The sequence below is a fragment of the Corythoichthys intestinalis genome, chromosome 6, assembly GCF_030265065.1.
Source record: "Corythoichthys intestinalis isolate RoL2023-P3 chromosome 6, ASM3026506v1, whole genome shotgun sequence".
Taxonomy (NCBI): Eukaryota; Metazoa; Chordata; class Actinopteri; order Syngnathiformes; family Syngnathidae; genus Corythoichthys; species Corythoichthys intestinalis.
This window is the reverse complement of record NC_080400.1, coordinates 50,673,870-50,693,442: the sequence shown is the minus strand read 5'-3', so window position 1 is coordinate 50,693,442 and position 19,573 is coordinate 50,673,870. Positions and strand designations below refer to the sequence as shown.

Genomic DNA, 19,573 nt, shown 5'->3' with positions numbered 1-19,573 from the left:
ACAAGCGATCACCTAATGAAACATGTGGCGCATGTAATGGAGGAAAATGTTACATACGTCAAAGTTGATTACAGAGATATGTAGCCATAAAATCAGGAGGACATGAAACGGGAAGAGTTCAGACTTTTCAAGTGTTTTAAAGCGTAAGCACCAACAGTACAATTAGTGTTTGCTGAGCTGTCAAGATTGCCGCTCCAACAAAATTGATCCATCTGTCTGTAAAATACATGGCACCTCTTTGCATAGAGCTCTATTAGCAATAGAGCTTATCAGCTCGTACAAATGATTCACCGTTACTCGTGGTTCTATCTGTCTTTATTTATCTACTCCTTTAATTGCCTTAATTTCCTCTCCCGTTTTATTTTTACTCCCTCTTATCCTGTCGTTCTTTTTTTCCCCTTTCAGATGATGTGTCAGTGCTCTTACAGGAAATTATAGTGGAGGCCAGGAACCTCAGTGGTGCAGAGATGTAAGTCAGCATGTGAAGGAACAGCGTGAATGTCTTTATCTTCTTTTGCAAAATGTTATCTTGCTTCATTTAATGAAGGTTCAAAACGACCTGAGATGAAATAGAATAAATGTCATTCTGCCGATTGCCCTTTCCCAAACAGCTGTTCAGTGTTCCTGCTAGATCGCCATAGCCATGAGTTAGTGGCCAAGGTGTTTGACGGAGGTGTGGTTAGTGATGAAGAGGTATGTCAAACACATACTGTATATTAACTATCAGAGGTGGGTAGTAATGCGTGGCATTTACACTTTACATTTACTTGAGTATCTTTTTGAGAAAAATGTACTCAATTTCTAAGAATAGTTTTACTCAGCCATACTTTTTACCTTTACTTGAGTAGATTTGTTAAGAAGAAATGCTATTCTTACTCCGCTACCTTGGGCTACACTAGTCGTTACATTTTTCCTCTTTATTCTACATATTAGGTTGTTGTTTTTTGCCAGAGATTCTAACAGTGGCTCAACCAGGTCCACCAATGAGACGTCGCAACAATAATCACATGACTCCATTATACCAATCAGACTCAAGTTTGCCATTCTATGACCATGTCGGCCTGTTCAATCACGTGATGTCTTAAATGCACCGTGAAAATGTTTTTATTTGGCACCGATTGACTCAGGAAAACCATGGATATGATCCTTTTTGTTTCATTATAGGAAGTATGTATTCTCCACATGAGGGCATTCAGGCTCTTTGGATGAATAATGCTTAATTTCTGTAGATTTTTTTTTTTGTCTCACCGGAATAAAAATTTTTGTTATTGTTATATTTCTTTGCCTTAAAATGCCTGTGACAGCAAAAAAAAAATCTTTAACATTATTATGTGAATTTGAATCATATTTTGAGATGATTCGACTATATACAACAATTTGGCAAAGCGCAGATGATGAGAAATTAGTCTTTTAATCTGCCGTTTAGCCCCTGCCTGTTGTTATAGCGCTCTAGCGTCCCCAGCTGGATGATAAAGTAAGTAGGGTAACGATTATGTGATTTAGAATTCAGCCCATTGAGAGGGAAGATTCAGAACGAGGAAAATGCCAGAGAGAGCAGCAAAATGTCATAATTGTTTCAATCTCTCTACTCCAATATTTTTACAGGATATTCTTTTAATATAAGTATTTTTCCCCAATTGCTAAATAAATGGTATGGTCATGACAAATAACTCTCTTGTACTAAATGGAATATGAAATATTAAAAATGCATTTATTCAGTACGACAGGGCAAAATTACTGCATAGTGGTCAAAACCGCCGACTTCTTCCTCTCCAGAACAGTATTTTATGCCTCTAAAGTTAGTCCGGCTTTTGTCATTTCCCTGCCCCGGCTTCGGAGACAGAGGAAAGAGCGTCAACAAAACAGGGCAGCCGACATGCTAACCCAAACCGAGCAGCATTTCCAAGTCTAATTCTCGCCTTTCAAAACTGTAAAATCACACAAAATTATCCCGACTCATGAAACATACATGAGTTACATCTCATGAAACATACAGGGTTGATTGTCTTCACCGATTGGTCAGCCCCCAGCTACAGCTTGTCGTTCTGCTGCGGGCAGGAAGAGAGGGGAGAGAGGGGAATGAACGCCGAAAATAGCGCATTCAGAGTGGACAAACCAGCTGAAGTCGGAGCAGAGGGCTGCCCGAGCCCAAGCCGAGAGAAATGGTCTATTGGTGACCACACGAATAGGACCGAGGGGGTGGAAGTGAATAGAAACTCTTTGAAACCCGAAAAGGCTCACACGCCTCTCCCTGTGCAGCAACAAAAGCCTGCAGCACATTGGGATGGCGTGATACGAAAAATAAACAAAATACTCCGCAATATCAGCTGAATCCGCAGTCCTTCTGCATACTGTAGTATTGGCTGTATACTGATTATTAGCCCGCTGACGTCACATCGCATTCTTCGTCAATCCAGGAAGTCACTTATTTTCATGCCGTGGGATTCAAAAAAATTGAATGACTATATCGATCGCTTCCACACACATCCAAGCGGTCTATTTCATTCAGGAGCATAAAATAGCGTGTGAAATATGAAATAAACATGCTTTTTGCTGTTAGAGGCACTTTAATGTGGTTATAGAATATGTTATAGTACAGTTTGGTAATAACAGTTGATGTAGATGACATTGTGCTGAAAAAAAATACCATTGTTTAATTCAAATCAAGGATCTTAAGCAGTTACAATGTTACTCAATATTTGAGTATTCTTTTCACAAAGTACTATTTTAGTTGTACTTGAGTACATTTTTTGGATGACTACTTTTACTTGAGTAATATTATTTTTGAAGAATTTTGAGTCAAATTTTTGGACACTCTACCCACCTTTGTTAACTATACGAAGTTTATTTTTTTCCAGACATAGGGAAGAAATGCAGCTAAAGTTTTCATGTTTGTATTTGTGGTGCAGAAGGAATTCCGCATCCCAGCAGATCAGGGGATTGCAGGCCATGTAGCAACCACAGGTCAAATTTTGAACATTAAGGATGCTTACTCCCATCCTCTTTTCTACCGTGGTGTGGATGACAGTACCGGTTTCAGGACTCGCAACATCCTCTGCTTCCCCATCAAAGATGAGACCAACGGTAAAATCAGTGAAGACTGTTTTAACAGATCATCATGACATGATTTTAGATACCGTTGTTGATCTAAGCATGCATTTTGGGGTTTACTTTGAACATTTTAACATTTTGGAGGAATTTTAAGATGTTATTCAACTACTGACTGACTGACTAATTGGTTGAGAAAGGTGTGCAGTTATCCATTTTCCTTGAGATACAAACAGGGATGGGTAGAAAATACACTGAATGAGTTTCCAAATACAATACCAAATATACCCTGTTGGTCATGTGTCGACTACAAAATACACAGGCTTTATCAATATCAAAATGTACATACTTAGTTTTGTATTCCCCAAATACCCCAAAATAAATTCTTCCCACCTGCAGTTTTCTTACTGGCAACATTTACACTCAGTATTGATAAACACATTACAGTATTACAATTTAGTTATATCAAAATAGTCTTCATCAGTGAGAAAATAAGCCTCTTATTTTATAGAATTGTCTTATGCTGTTAATTTAGTTGATACCTTTCGTAACATCGGATTTTTATTAAAGGCTGTGATTTAGTTGACATCTATGGGCATTATTTATAATTTTAGCAAATAATATCTGCTTCACTGGAGCAGATGAAGGAATGACTTTTGAATCTTACAAAGATTTTAGTCGGGGGTCTGAATCCATAGCCATCACATCTTGAAATATGGATGCGTCACTGATGGCTGGACTGTTTTACTTTTGTTTCCAGTTATAGAAAACGTCCAAATCATAATCACACACACACACAACGGATAGAAAAGACTTCTAGTTCTTAAAAGATAAAAGTTAATCTGAGTTAAAAATGATTTGATATTGAAACCCTTCTTGATGTGTTCATTTTTATACAATTTGTAAAATTAGTTTAACTAGTAGGTCGCAATTGTTGTTGACGTCGCAGGGCGGTGACGTCATATAGTTAGTTACTCTGCCGGGCTTTCAGAGTATAACTCTAGTGACATAAACATGTTATCCTTTCTTACCCTTTCAATTTGAACCCGAGAAGAACATTAATGAGCATGACAGCACTAATTTTCAGCACTGATGTGCAAAAGAAGGAAAAAAGTATATTTTCGAAATATTTAATATGTTAAAGTTTTTAAGTAAATATCGAGTAGAATATAATATTTAATCAGACAATGATTTAAAGAAAAAAGAAATATGTCAATATAAAGTAAAATGAACTAAGGGGCCCCTATGATCCTGAGGCCTGGGACAACATACCCTGTTGCCCCCAGACGGGCTTAATTTTAAGTGAATGAAAAGGGAATAAAAGACTCTATCAAAATGCAAATAGTAAGTACTCACCGCTTTTAACCAATGTGGGCATGTGTTGGACGTCTCGCCACGTAAAAGGAATTGCAGTAACCTGGCAGTTTTCGTCTAGTGACAGTGACCGTAGGTCAAAACATGTATTAAATATTCTAGATTTTCAAATCAATGGCAATATTTTATGTGTTTCTAATAACATATTTTAGTAAAAGTGAACATTATGTTGCTTAATAGAGCCTATAAGTCTTTAAGTCCGAGATTCCCTTTAAGGGTTAAATTATATAATTGTAAATTTAGCAGGACAGATGTTAATTTTATTCTAGTATCTTTTTTGTATTAAATATACTTTGCTAATCATTATTGTTTTCCATGTGCGTATAACGCTCAAATATGTAGCTAATTAATTCAGGTCTATTATAATATTATAAATAATTTTTAGAAATATCTTTTCAAGTACAAAAAAAATAATAATTAAAGGGTGAAGGTTATCGGGCTGGTCTGATCTACCAATGAGTTGACCTTTATTTTTTCAGGGAGTTGGCAACCCTTTTTGTGTTCTTCCTTATATTCATCTTCATTAGCAAGAATGCTCACCTACTGTATTCACATCCATGTTCATTATCTGACTTTTATCTTTGCGTCAACCCTTTCCATATTCCCCAGAGGTGATCGGGGTTGCTGAGTTAGTGAATAAAATGAACGGGCCATGGTTCAACCGCTTTGATGAGGATCTGGCCACAGCATTTTCCATCTACTGTGGTATTAGCATTGCCCACGTAAGTCTGTCCTCACACCTCCAAATTTTTGCTGAACTGTTTACAACGATTTGTTGTAGTTCACCTTGTTCATATCATCTTTTGATTGAGTGAGTGTTTATTGGTATAATGTTGCAGTATTTACACCTCCACTTCGATCACGGCTATAATTCACTAGTTAGTGAACCTGAGAACATCAATAGTGGCTGACAAACACCATCGGCCCAAGAGAAGTGAAATGCTGAGTCGGGTCTCGTAGAGAGAGAACGATGGCCTCCAGGGAAATTTGGGGAGATTCTAGTACGTGATAGAACCAAGCGGTTTATTTGCTGGTGTGCAGAGGCCTTGTGGGACTGCTGCCTGTTTAACTCAATCTGATGTAGTTGACCAAGATTATGTTAGTGAAAATGTTTAAAAATGTAGCAGTCGAAGTCAGAAAAATTTTTGAATTTAAGGGCATTTTAGAGAATTGATTTTTTTTTTTAATGTGACATGTTTATTGAACAAACTTGATTTTTTTTTGACCACATGAGGATATAAAGTACAGAGAAGATATACTAGAAGGATCGCTGGTTGGCTGGATGGATGGATTTGCAGTTTGACAAACACAAGCATTGCGCTTACCCAAAAATCCCGATACACGTGCAAATACACCCCGCAGCAAATGCACTGTCCATTGAAAAAGGATTTTTAATTTTAAAAAATATGTGCCCTCCTGGTAGTTCATTTATCATTTAACTAAGTATTCAGCAACTGTTACCGTGGTCAGAACTGCATTGGAATATAAATATAAGTGTCCTGCTGTTTGCAGGTATTTGGGTTCACACAATGGCCATGATTAGATGGCTGGGGGGGGGGGGGGGGGGGGGGTCATGGGGTGACATCTGTTCACAATTTTTGGATTTTTGTAAACATTACTCACTTAGATAGGTCAAATACATGTTCAATCTATAGAGAATATTCTGTGAAATGAAATGAAGCACCAATATAAAGCCTGTAAGTTGTTGTACATTATTGTGATATGATTTATGAATTACAATGTAAAACAATTAAATCCTTAACTATTGTGTCCTTAGTCTTTGCTCTACAAGAAGGTCCATGAAGCTCAGTTCAGATCACACTTGGCCAACGAAATGATGAAGTACCACATGAAGGTAAACTTTTAAACTGTCAGTCGCAAAGACAGTGTTGAATCCTGGTGCTTCTTTTACACACCATTATTCATTATGTGCATGATGCAGCTTTCAGAAGACGAGGTGAGCAAGCTGTTGATAGTTGGGATTGAACCAGTTAAGAAGATCCACCCGTGTTTTGCTGAGTTCACCTACACGCCACGTTCGCTTCCCGATGAGACCACACCTATGGTAAGCAGAGTGGCTATGACCATGGAAAGTAAGACAGCAAAAACTAATCGATTAAATCGAGTACAATCGATTAATAAATTAGTTGCCAACAAATTTGATAGTCGTTTTTTTGCCGGTATCTAAGTGCAGTCCCGTTTAGGTCCTTGTTATTGTGTAATGTGAGGCTGCACGCGTGCCAGTGTTGAGAGCAAGAGAGAGAGAGTTCACTGCTACACTCATGTTGCGTTGCTGAATCAATAATATTACAAAGTGTCAAGAGATATTGTTTTTTTTTTTGTGTGTTGTTAGATCAAGGGTGCCTATGTTCGAAGTAAACAAATGAAGCCAATTATATTATTTGTATTTTCTTTTGATGAGACGTTACTACTTAGCACAGAGCACTAAGCTAGTTAGCGATTATGCTAATCAGTGTCTTAAGTGTCAGTTTGTATTGTGTTTTGGAGAAGTATATTAGCACTTGAGTTATTGTTAGACAGTAAAGTTGTCTCATTTCTATTTCTAAATAAACCACACACATAAACCCATTCATACAACGCCTTAGACTCTAAGGCTTAGAGTCTCCTTTCAACGCAGACTCCCATTCAAACTCTAACTTGTCATACAAGACAGCGTGCTTTAAAATTGGATTTGGATTATATTTATAAACAACTGTTTGATAAAGAAAACTGATTCATTACAGTCTTCCTCCTCCTTATTCGATTTTGTTTTATAGTTTGTTTAAAGAAAAATAAATGAGTCATTAACACAATTTTTATCAGAGCTTTGCCCACAAGAAAAAAAATGTCAATGTTTGCAGTGATATCTGCATTGCAATCAACAGGACTTTTGTCTGCTTTGTGTACTGAGAAGTCCTTTTTATGTTTTATACTCAGAACCTTTACTAGAAACTTTTTATGTTTTATGTACCTAAAAGAGTACAGCTGTAGAGTACTGTTAACCCAGGAAGCTGGAATACAATATTATTTTTGAAGGAAATAGTCATCCATTTTGTCCTCATTGTTACTTACAGCATGCTTAAAACAACTTAAAGTTAAATTGTGAAGGTAATTGAAAAAAGGTGTCATTTATCCGATTAATCGTTTAATCATCCGATTAATCGATTATACAAAATAATCGTTAGTTGCAGTCCTGTTGGAGAGCAATGAGCTGTATGAGGCAAGATGTATTGAAAGGGTGGAAGGGATGCTTGCATTATATATTCATTGACTTTCCTGTTTGTGTTTGCAGTGTGTCCTAAGCATGTTTGAAGACATGGGTTTCATCAACACTTACAAGATTGACCGTCAGACTCTTGCCAGGTCTGACTGACACACTCAGCACGACAAATGAAATAATCATTATTACACATCACTGATACTGCAAATATTATATTTCCCCCATGTGATTTTTTTTACATAAATGTTATGTATTTTTATCTTAAATTTTCTTCCAGGACATAATTATATCTGATACAGATTTAAAACTTCACTGTTGCAGTATTTGACTGCATTTTTTAACTCATAAGCTGAGCTCCATGGGCCCGGCCCTTTCATTTCCACGCCAATGACATGGAGGGCTGGCAGTGGCAGCCAGAATTGGAAGATATTTTATGACCGACAGATGTCAGATTTTAAATAATCAACATTCAGAATACTAAATTCTGTAGTTACTTAGTCAAACATAAGTCACTAACTTATTTTTCCTCCTTCTGTCATTGTTTGCATGCTATCCTCATTAAAATATGAAAACCTGTAAAAATTGGATGGTTTTAGTTAAAGCAGACACTGTTTTTACATCTGTGTGATTTCCAATTTTAGATTTGGTTTCAGCATATACAGTGGGGCAAATAAGTATTTTGTCAACCACTAATTATGCAAGTTCCCCCACTTGAAAATATTAGAGAGGCCTGTAATTGTCAACATGGGTAAACCTCAACCATTAGGGACAGAATGTGGAGGAAAAAAAACTGAAAATCGCATTGTTTGTTTTTTAAAGAATTTATTTGCAAATCATGGTGGAAAATAAGTATTTGGTCAATACCAAAAGTTCATCTGAATACTTTGTTATGTACCCCTTGTTGGCAATAACGGAGGCCAAACGTTTTCTGTAATTCTTCACAAGCTTTTCACACACTGTTGCTGGTATTTTGGCCCATTCCTCCATGCAGATCTCCTCTAGAGTAGTGATGTTTTAGGGGTGTCGTTGGGCAACACGGATTTTCAACTCCCTCCATAGATTTTCTATGGGGTTGAGTTCTGGAGACTGGCTAGGCCACTCCAGCACCTTGAAATGCTTCTTACGAAGCCACTCCTTTGTTGTCCTGGCTGTGTGTTTGGGATCATTGTCATGCTGAAAGACCCAGCCATTTCTCATCTTCAAAGCCCTTGATGATGGAAGGAGATTTTCACTCAAAATCTCAATACATGGCCCCATTCATTCTGTCCTTTACACAGATCAGTTGTCCTGGTCCCTTTGCAGAAAAACAGCCCCAAAGCATGATGTTTCCACCCCCATGCTTCACAGTGGGTATGGTGTTCTTCGGATGCAATTCAGTATTCTTTCTCCTCCAAACACGAGAACCTGTGTTTCTATCAAAAAATTCTATTTTGGTTTCATCTGACCATAACACATTCTCCCAGTCCTCTTCTGGATCATCCAAATGCTCTCTAGCGAACCGCAGACGGGCCTGGACGTGTACTTTCTTCAGCAGGGGGACACGTCTGGCAAGGCAGGATTTGAGTCCCTTGAGGTGCATTGTGTTACTGATGGTAGCCTTTGTTACTGTGGTCCCAGCTCTCTGTAGGTCATTCACTAGGTCCCCCCATGTGGTTCTGGGATTTTTGCTCACCGTTCTTGTTGTCATTTTGACGCCACGGGGTGAGATCTTGCATGGAGCCCCAGATCGAGGGAGATAATCAGTGGTCTTGTATTTCTTCCATGATGTAATGATTGCTCCCACAGTTGATTTCTTTACACCAAGCGTTTTACCTATTGCAGATTCAGTCTTCCCAGCCTGGTGCAGGTCTAATATTTTGTCTCTGGTGTCCTTCGACAGCTCTTTGGTCTTGGCCATATTGGAGTTTGGAGTGTGACTGACTGAGATCGTGGACAGGTGTCTTTTATACCGATAATGAGTTAAAACAGGTGCCATTAATACAGGTAACGAGTGGAGCCTTGTTAGACCTCGTTAGAAGAAGTTAGACCTCTTTGACAGCCAGAAATCTTGCTTGTTTGTAGGTGACCAAATAATTATTTTCCACTATAATTTGGAAATAAATTCTTTAAAAATCAAACAATGTGATTTTCTGTTTTTTTTTTTCACATTCTGTCTCTCATGGTTGAGGTTTACCCATGTTGACAATTACAGGCCTCTCTAATCTTTGCAAGTAGGAGAACTTGCACAACTGGTGGTTGACTAAATACTTACCCCACTGTATATGCTGAGACCAAATCTAAAATTTGAAATCACACAGATGTAAAAACAGTGTCTGCTTTAACTAAAAACGTCCAAACTTTTATAGGTTTTCATATTTTAATGAGGATAGCATATAAACGATGACAAATGGAGGAAAAATAAGTTAGTGAACCCACTGCCTAAAGAGACTTAAAGAGCAATTGAGACCAATTTTTACCAAACAATTTAAGTCAGGTGTGTGCCCAATCACTGATGAGTGGTTTAAAGCTGCCCTGTCCACTATAAAACACACACCTGGTAAGAATTGTCTTGATGAGAAGCATTTGCCACGTTTACATGGAGCCAAATATTCCAATTACAATCGGAATATTTGTTCAAACCGAATAAATGTGTTCCATATAAACACCTCATTCGGAATGAACAGGCCCAAACCGAATGGAATTTCATTCCGATTCACAGGGGTGGAATATTCCTTTTCCCAAACCGATTAGAAGTAAAATTATATCATGTAAACAGGGAAGCGGAATGGTGTCTGGTTGCGTTCTTTCTGCGCATGCTCCGTACTGACGTGGTGACGTCACTTGGTGACGTAAGTAACGTCACTTGCAACAAGGCTTCCAAGCACACGCACAGCGCACCCACACAACTTTTTAAATGAACGGCGTATCATTCTGAAGTTTTGTTTCAACTCGAAAAGTTAAAACAGCAGCTGATCTGACGATCGATCTCCATGTTTTGCAACGTGACGCTTTGTTTTGATTAATCTGCGCATGTCAGACGGCAGTTGTCAAACGTCCTTTCGGAATAAAGGCAGTCACATGTAAACGCTGGATCGGAATAGATGAAGTGACATGTAAACAGCTGATGTGAAATTTCCATTCGGAATGATTTGAATCGGTATGAATAAAAGTCAGCATGTAAACGTGGCTATTGTCTGATGTGCATCATGGCTCGGTCAAAAGAGCTGTCTGAAGACCTGTTATCAAGGATTTTTGATTTGTATAAAGCTGGGAATGGATTCAAAGCCATCTGTAAATGTCTGGATGTTTATCAATCGACAGTCAGAGAAGTTGTCTACAAAAGGAGAGTTTGGCACTGTTGCTTCTCTCCCAAGGAGTGACCGTCCATCAAAGATGATGCCAAGAGTTCAGCGCAGAATACTCAGAGTGGTAAAAATGAACCCTAGAGTGTCCGCTAAATACTTACAGAAATCACTGGCACAGTCCAATATCTATGTGTACACATCAACTATATGTAAAACTATGGCCAAGAATGGTGTTCTTGGGAGGACTCCACGGAGGAAGCCACTGCTGTCTAAAAAAAGCCATTGTTGCTCGTTTAATGTTCACAAAAAGACACTTGGACACTCCACAGACGTTTTGGTAAAATATTTTGTGGACTGATGAAACCAGCGTTGAATTGTTTGCAAGTAACACACAACGTCATGTGTGGAGGAAAAATGGAACAGCTCACCAACATCAACACCTCATTCCCACCGTGAAGCATGGTGGAGAGAGCATCATGATTTGGGGCTGTTTAGCTACCTCAGGGCCTGGACAACTTGCAATCATTAATGGAGGAATGAATTCAATAGTTTATCAGGATGTTTTGCTGGAAAACCTGAGGCTGTCTGTCAGACAGTTGAAGCTAAAAAGAGGATGGATGCTGCAACAAGACAATAATCCAAAACACAGAAATAAATCAACTTCAGAATGGTTTCACAAAAATAAAATACACGTTCTGGAGTCGCCATGTCAAAGTTCAGACTTGAAATCCATTGAGATGTTGCGCCATGACCTAAAGACAGGGATTCATGCCAGACATTCCAGGAATCTGACTGAACTACGACAGTTTTTTAGAGAAGAATGGGCCAAGATTAGTCCTGATTGATGTGCCAGACCAATCTGCAGCTACAGGAAGCGTTTGGTTATTGCTGCCAAAGGGGGGGGCACAAAATATTAAATGTGATGGTTCACTTACTTATTTTCCCCCGTTCTGTCATTGTTTGCATACTATCCTCATAAAAATATGAAAACCTATAAATGTTTGGGTTGTTTTAGGTATAACACTGTTTTTTCAACTGTGTGGTTTTGACAAAGATCAGATCACATTTGATGGTGATTTTATGCAGAAATGTGAGAAATTCCAAAATGTTCAGATACTCTTTCATACCATTGTATTAAAAAGAGATATCAGTCAACTAGTCTATCGTCCATTTTAATAGTGTTTTTAATCTGAAGAGAACAATCTCTCTCTGAATTTTCTTTGACTAGATTTTGTCTAATGGTCAAAAAAGGCTACAGGGACCCACCCTACCACAACTGGATGCATGCATTCTCAGTCTCCCACTTCTGCTACCTGCTTTACAAAAACCTTGGGCTGTCCAACTACCTCGAGTGAGTTTCTAACCCTGACCATGATGAAGCCTTGGCATTGTCGCCACTTGTTGCCTTTTATTTATATCTCCTGCCTTTCTCTTGCTCTCCTGTTTAGAGATATAGAGATTCTAGCTCTCTTTGTCTCATGTCTGTGCCATGACCTGGACCACCGCGGGACCAACAATTCTTTCCAAGTGGCCTCGGTGAGTACATAGTGGCTATATAAGATACAGTGCCCTCCATATTTATTGGCACCCCTGAAAAAGATGTGTTTTTTAGCTTCTAATATTTTTTTTAATTCAAATAATATGGGACCTTAATGGAAAAAAAAGAGAAAAATCCAACCTTCAATACAAGTGCATTCATTCAGTGGGGAAAAAACCTACATAAAGAAAAAATTATTTGACATCAAATAATGTGTGTCACAATTATTAGCACCCCTGGTGTTAATACTTTGTGCAACCCCCTTTTGCCGACAAAACAAGGTCTGGGGACTGAGATGGCCATGGGAGGAGCTTGATTTTGTGTCTGGTGAAGCGTTTCTGTGTAGACTTGGCCATATGTTTAGGGTCATTGTCTTGCTGAAAGACCCAGTGACGACCCATCTTCAGCTTTCGGGCAGAGGGCAACAGATTTTGATTTAAAATGTCCTGGTATTTCAAAGCATTCATGATGCCATGCACCCTAACAAGGTTCCCAGGGCCTTTCGAAGGTCCCAGTTCAAGCCTTGGACCGTGTGCTTTGGTCAGATGAGACCAAGATTGAGCTTTTTGGCAACAAACACTCTAAGTGGGTCTGGCGTGCCACGAAGCATGCGCATGCTGAAAAGCACCTCATACCCACTGTGAAGTATGGGGGTGGGTCAGTGATGCTGTGGGGCTGTTTCGCTTCCAAAGGCCCTGGGAACCTTGTTAGGGTGCATGGCATCATGAATGCTTTGAAATACCAGGACATTTTACATCAAAATCTGTTGCCCTCTGCCTGAAAGCTGAAGATGGGTCGTCACTGGGTCTTTCAGCAAGACAATGACCCTAAACATATGGCCAAATCTACACTGAAATGCTTCACCAGACACAAAACAAGCTCCTTCCATGGCCATCTCAGTCCCCAGACCTTGTTTTGTTGGCAAAAGGGGGTTGTACAAAGTATTAACACCACGGGTGCTAATAATTGTGACGCATATTTGATGTCAAATAATTTTTTTCTTTATGTGGGATTTTTTCCCCCACTGAATGAATGCACTTGTATTGAAGGTTGTTTTTTTTTCTTTTTTTCCATTAAGGTCCCATATTATTTGAATAAAAAAAATTATTAGAAGCTAAAAAACACATCTTTTTCAGGGGTGCCAATAATGATGGAGGGCACTGTAGAACAACAAATGTGATGACGCACATGGAGGGATTAAAAAAAAAAAAAAAAAAAAAAGACAAATAGTAGATCTACGGAGCATGCGTCATAGAGTGAAGTCTCGTAATGCGTCTACACTTCTAGGCGAAGAGTGGGAGTTTTGAACAAAAGGTGTGTGTCAGTGATATCCTGTGGGATTGCTTCTCACCTCCATGAGACACAAAATGTCATTGTGATTGGAAGCATGTTAGTCTGTTTCAGTCTTGTCATGTATAACCCTCCAGCCACTTGCTATTTCAAGAGACAATAAGTAAGGCTCACAGTATTCAATGAAAGACTTGGGTTTTTTTTGGGGGGGGGGGATCTTGTGGCTTTCAAATCAATGCAACATATGCGATGAAAGGGTATTTTTTCATTTGTTGACTTCTCTATTTTCAGCAATCTGTGCTGGCTGCTCTATACAGCTCAGAGGGATCTGTGATGGAGGTAAACGCACAGCCCGAGACATCAAATAGAAGAATGTGTCTAGTGGAAAGATAATTGTATTTTGTGCTTCTACACTTATTTGACAATTAACTTTGATAATAATGTTACCGTATTTTTTTGGACAATAAGGCGCACCTGAGTATAAGTCGCACCAGCCCAAAAATGCGCAATGAAGAGGAAAAAAAAAACATATAAGTTGCACTGGAGTATAGGTAGCATTTTTGGGGGAAATTTAATCGATAAAATCCAACACATAGAACAGATATGTCGTCTTGAAAGGCAATTTAAAATAGAAATACAATAGAGAACAACATGCTGAATAATTGTACAGTATTATAATGTAACATGATGCATGAACAACGAAATGCGAAGATGGCTGGTATGTTAACGTAACATAGCTATTAAGAGTTATTCAGATAACTATAGCATAAAGAACATGCTAACAAGTTGACCAAACCATTAGTGTCACTCCAAAACACCAAAATAACATGTGAAATGATATAATAATGTGTTAATATTTTCACACATAAGTCGCTCCGGAGTATAAGTCGCACCCCCAGCCAAACTATGGGGGGGGGGGGGGGGGGGGGGGGGGGACTGCGGCTTATAGTGCAAAAAATACGGTACTTAAAATACTGTCTGTTCAGTATTTGCTATTGTTCAATATGATGACAATTCAATTTTCAATGTTCTTAATAGGCAAAATGTTTGAAGAACCATTCTAACAAAAACATGAGTTATTGTGTTGTTGGGTATTAAGTGACACCTAGTGGTCAAAACATACACTAATAAATAAGATCATGTTTGATTTTTTTTTTTTTTTTCTTTTTCTTTAATTTCATTTTTAGTCATTGTTTTACAGCCATTCATGAATTATTGAACTGATTTTTTTTTTCACCCTAACAGAGACATCATTTTGCCCAGGCTATTGCCATTCTTAATACTCAAGGCTGCAACATTTTTGAAAAGTTCTCCAGAAAGGTGCCATCTAAAAACAAGGACATTTCCATGTGTTAATTCTTACTGTTATGAACTTGGCATATCATATTCTGCTGACCTCAGGACTACCAGCGCATGCTAGATTTGATGAGGGAAATCATTCTGGCTACAGACCTTGCTCACCATCTTCGCATTTTCAAAGACCTACAGAAGATGGCTGATGGTGGGTATTCGTCGTTGGGAACTATGACATTATCATCATTTATTATTTTACTTTTAATTCACTGTAACACATAACCCATCACACATACAGCCACATGTCTTTGAAGTTGTAGAGGAAATATTTTTGCTATTACTTCCCAATTCTACTTGAGGTGACACTAATTTACTGTTATTTTACATAATATAATTGGCTATTACTTCTTGACCAGTGGTGTGTTACAAGTGAATGCAATCAATCAAAAGTTTTCCTGACTGAATGTCTACCACTCTGGAGTCTATTTTGAACTGCTCAAGCAATTCAAGGACATTAAAAACTGTGAGTGCCTGTCAGTCACGGAATAGCATCAGGCCAGACCCTGGTGCTTTTCCAACATTTTTTGGAATGCATAAACTAAACTAATTTGCTTTATGTAATATTGCACAGCCCTGTCATTCAAAGCATTAGTTTGAGCGCAGGATACACTGAGTTAGCGCTTTCAAAAAATCTTGTCATCTCATTTAACGTTACGTTTGAAATGACGGAGTAATTTTGTGTGTGTCCTTGGCTTCAGATGGCTATGATCCTAAAAGCAGCACTCACCGCTCGATGCTCCTGTGCCTGCTGATGACATCGTGCGACTTGTCAGACCAAACCAAGGGCTGGAAGACAACTCGCAAGATTGCTGTCAGTTCTTCCTGCCATAAACTGGAATGCATGTACTTTATTGGTCGTCAGGGGTGGACTGGTACCAAAAAATGGCCCTGGCATGTCTGTCCTGGGCGGCCCACCTTGAGTGTGTCCGTGTCTGAATACACTTTTTTTTTTTTCCCCTCAACGTTTTCTCATCGAGAGGGCCCTCCTGCTCTTTTAACACTAATGCTTATTAATTTCTGTAGATTTTTTTTTCTCGTCTTGTTGTTTTTTTGTATTTCATTGACTTAATGTGGTTATGTAATAGTTTATACAATACAGTATAATTGATAATTTTTACAGTACAATAATAACAGTTCATAAAGATACATTTGTGCTGACAAAAAAGCATTGTTTAAAATATATAAATAAAATAAAGTAAAATCACCAAAATACTTTTTTACTTGTACTCTGAGAACATTTTTGGATGACTAATTTTACTTTTACTTGAGTAATGGTTGTATGTTAAGGTTATACTTCCAAATTTCATCACCCTTTAGGCTTTTATGCCGCGTCTCTGTACCTCCCTCTCAGTCATTTCTGTCTCAGTTGTCCGGGGGGCGGGGTGAGCGGAGAACTGAGATATTTCATTGGACTAACAATAATTGGACCAACGAATGGGCCACGTGCCACGACCGAGAACCTTTTTTTGATCATTATTATTATTACTAAACAGCGCCACCAGCCCAAAAATGTGTGTCGGCTCACCGGGAAGTGCCCGGTACGCTCGATAGCCAGTCCACCTCTGTTGGTCATATGTATTTTAATAGCATCACATTTGAAAAGTTAACCAATCAGATGAGTCTTAAAAGTCCCCGACACTATAAAGGAATTTACAGCAGGTCTGTCAAAAATCATTCCTTAAGATCCACAAGCTCCAAGTGATTACACAGCAACAATACTAACCCATTTCTTACACAATAGAGATTATGAACCGCCTATTTGTGAACAAGAACGTAGTCCTTTATTTCAAGGGAATTGTATAAACGACACTGCATGTAGGATTATGTTTAATCTTGTGCTGTCCCCTTTTCAACACCAAATCCCTGACCACCTATCCCAAAAGACATCAAATAGTGGCTTTTATTTGCATGACACGGCTTTATTATATTGCTGTGAAGATCCATGATGATATATTATTCATTTCCACCCAGGTGACTGTTCAACTGATTAACAGCCAGACCAGTGTATTCAGAATAGAAATTATTTAAAAAACGTCTATTTGACGGCAATAGACATCCAATCCATTTTGAAAGTGAGCGATTGGCAGTGGTCAGTCCAGATCAGTCAAAATGGATTAGATGCTCTTAATAGCAGGCAAAGAGTTAACCTGGTCTACAGTGTTGTTTTTGGCAACCGTTTTAATTTTTGTCTTAGTCTTAGTCTTTTGGATGATAATATATAATATTAGTCTTAGTCATACTTTAGTCATCTCAAAATGCATTCGTCTTCATCTAGTTTTTGTTGACGAAAACTCGACTAATTTCATCTAGTTTTAGTCGACGTTTACTTTACTTTTTGTCTGTAAAATTGAAACATTTACTCCAAAATTAAATAAATAAATAAAGGTTTTTGAATGAACATTGAAAGACGATATTGTACATAACACCACCTTGGAGATAATACACACATGGCAGGAAAACCGTACATTATATTCAATTAATTATACCCACCTGGACACCACGAAATGTATGCAAAAAAAATAAAATAAAATAAAATAAAAAGGTTGTCCAAGAGTTTAAGAGGACGCTCGCCGTTAGCATTCAATTAATGCTAAACCGAATGCTATGCTAATGCTACAAGTTACATTTAGTTTGTGATTAATCACTCAGCACAGACCAGGCTGAAGCAACATTGCATTTTCTCTCTTGCCAAGATAAGAAAAAAAAATCTTACCGTGTATGTTTTAAAACAAGCAAGCCTCTAGAGGGCACTGGGGAGTTGGGGGGGTTGCGGTGCAGGATGTCACATGAGTGACACAAGCATACATTGCTACAATACAGGCTAACCACACATAAAATGTCGCACATTGTGAATATCTGATGGAAACTATTGCGTTCTCATCTCGTCAGACGAAAACCGGCATTCGTTTTGTCATGTTTTAGTCTGCCGAAATGCGTTTTTAGCCTGTTATTGTCTCGTCGTCGCCATGAAAAAATTGTTCGTTGGCGAAATATTTTCGTTACAGTCATCGTTGACGAAAACAACACTGCTGGTCTACAAACTTGGAATTCAAAGTAGATAAGCTTTAGATATTTCTTTACACCTATTCATGGAAAATGTAAAATAATTAAAAATCCATCTTTGTCACTCAATGGGTTAAAAAGCAATACAAAAATAATCTGCTACCTTAACATGCTGATTGATCAATGACACGTAACTTTTTGTTGTCTACAGGAACTTATCTATAAAGAGTTCTTCTCTCAAGGAGATCTGGTAGGTGTACGCTGTCTGTTTGACAACAAGTGAAACGAAATTAACATAATAATAGTAATATTAACTATTTATCCACGGTTTGGTTTAACACAATACGTATTTGTTGCATATGTGTTCGTTTGTTTGTAGGAAAAAGCCATGGGGAACAGGCCCAGCGAGATGATGGACAGGGAGAAAGCATACATCCCGGAACTGCAGATCAGTTTCATGGAGCATATCGCCATGCCCATTTACAAGTGTGTACACAACTTAGTAGAAGAAGCATTTCTTACACCAACTCGCACACACTTTAAAACAAGCATCAATGAATGACCTTCATGTGAAATACGGTTGCATAAAGTATTTAAGTATGCAAATCACGCATTTCTTAGAAGAGACCTTCGATAATGGAGAAAATAATGTATAAACTGCAAACAAACATGACGCCAGTCATGCCACGCGCAAGCAGCACATAAACGCTGATACTCGAAACCGGTAAAAGGAAATAGGCACACAGTCTTTCCAGTGTCTGTACCTTTTCAATATGTCACTAAGTCTTCTTTCTCCGTCTGAGACTCAGACAAAGGCTGCTTTACTTCCTGGCTTTATTAATGTGTGTGTGTGTGTATATATACACTGCAAAAACACACCTCCTTAAAACTAGTTATGTTCCCTTGTTTTCAGTATGAGGTTTATATTCGCGGTCTAGACATTATACCCATTCATGATGCTAGATGGCGCCAGATATCATTGAAGCGATGTTCTGTCATGAAAGATCTCAGCTACTCTGAAGTTTAACCAGTTTGCATTATTTTATTGCAATGTTTTTCCTTATTCAGATTTGTTTCAAGGCTACAGTTACAGTTTTCACTTTGATGGTTAATGCAGTTATTGCAATTTTGTTGTTATATCACAATAGATGGTTTATTTACATTTCAAAAACCAGAAACCATTCATTTACGAATGTGATTGCACTTTAGTTTACATATTTATATGTTCAGATATTAAGATTTGAATGAGGCAAAATAACATTAGTTATAATCATTAGTTTCAGATTGATTGTAATTATTTTCTGTATAGAAATTAATTTAGTGTTCAAAAGGTTTTTTTTGTTTGTTTTTTTTTCAAATTTGAGTCTTGAAAAAGAGGGGGTCGTCTTACAATCAGGGTGTCTTATATTCGGGCCATTACGGTATGTTGTTCAAAACATTATTTGAAAGCAATTTTTTTCTAGA

The 19,573-nt window shown here is 38.1% G+C and overlaps 1 protein-coding gene across 2 annotated transcripts in view; it reads left to right on the top strand.

Moving 5' to 3' along the window:
* Positions 1-19,573, top strand: part of LOC130917493 (cGMP-dependent 3',5'-cyclic phosphodiesterase) — a 384,643-nt gene that overhangs the window by 351,665 nt on the left and 13,405 nt on the right. For both annotated transcript variants that reach the window (XM_057838955.1, XM_057838956.1), the window contains exons 16-30: positions 406-469; positions 612-693; positions 2,910-3,084; positions 5,032-5,144; positions 6,200-6,277; positions 6,365-6,487; positions 7,715-7,785; positions 12,155-12,277; positions 12,375-12,462; positions 14,045-14,092; positions 14,999-15,073; positions 15,155-15,254; positions 15,805-15,917; positions 18,321-18,359; positions 18,489-18,595. In XM_057838955.1, the coding sequence (XP_057694938.1) occupies positions 406-469; positions 612-693; positions 2,910-3,084; positions 5,032-5,144; positions 6,200-6,277; positions 6,365-6,487; positions 7,715-7,785; positions 12,155-12,277; positions 12,375-12,462; positions 14,045-14,092; positions 14,999-15,073; positions 15,155-15,254; positions 15,805-15,917; positions 18,321-18,359; positions 18,489-18,595 (1,399 nt within the window). The remainder of the gene's footprint in view (positions 1-405; positions 470-611; positions 694-2,909; positions 3,085-5,031; positions 5,145-6,199; positions 6,278-6,364; positions 6,488-7,714; positions 7,786-12,154; positions 12,278-12,374; positions 12,463-14,044; positions 14,093-14,998; positions 15,074-15,154; positions 15,255-15,804; positions 15,918-18,320; positions 18,360-18,488; positions 18,596-19,573) is intronic.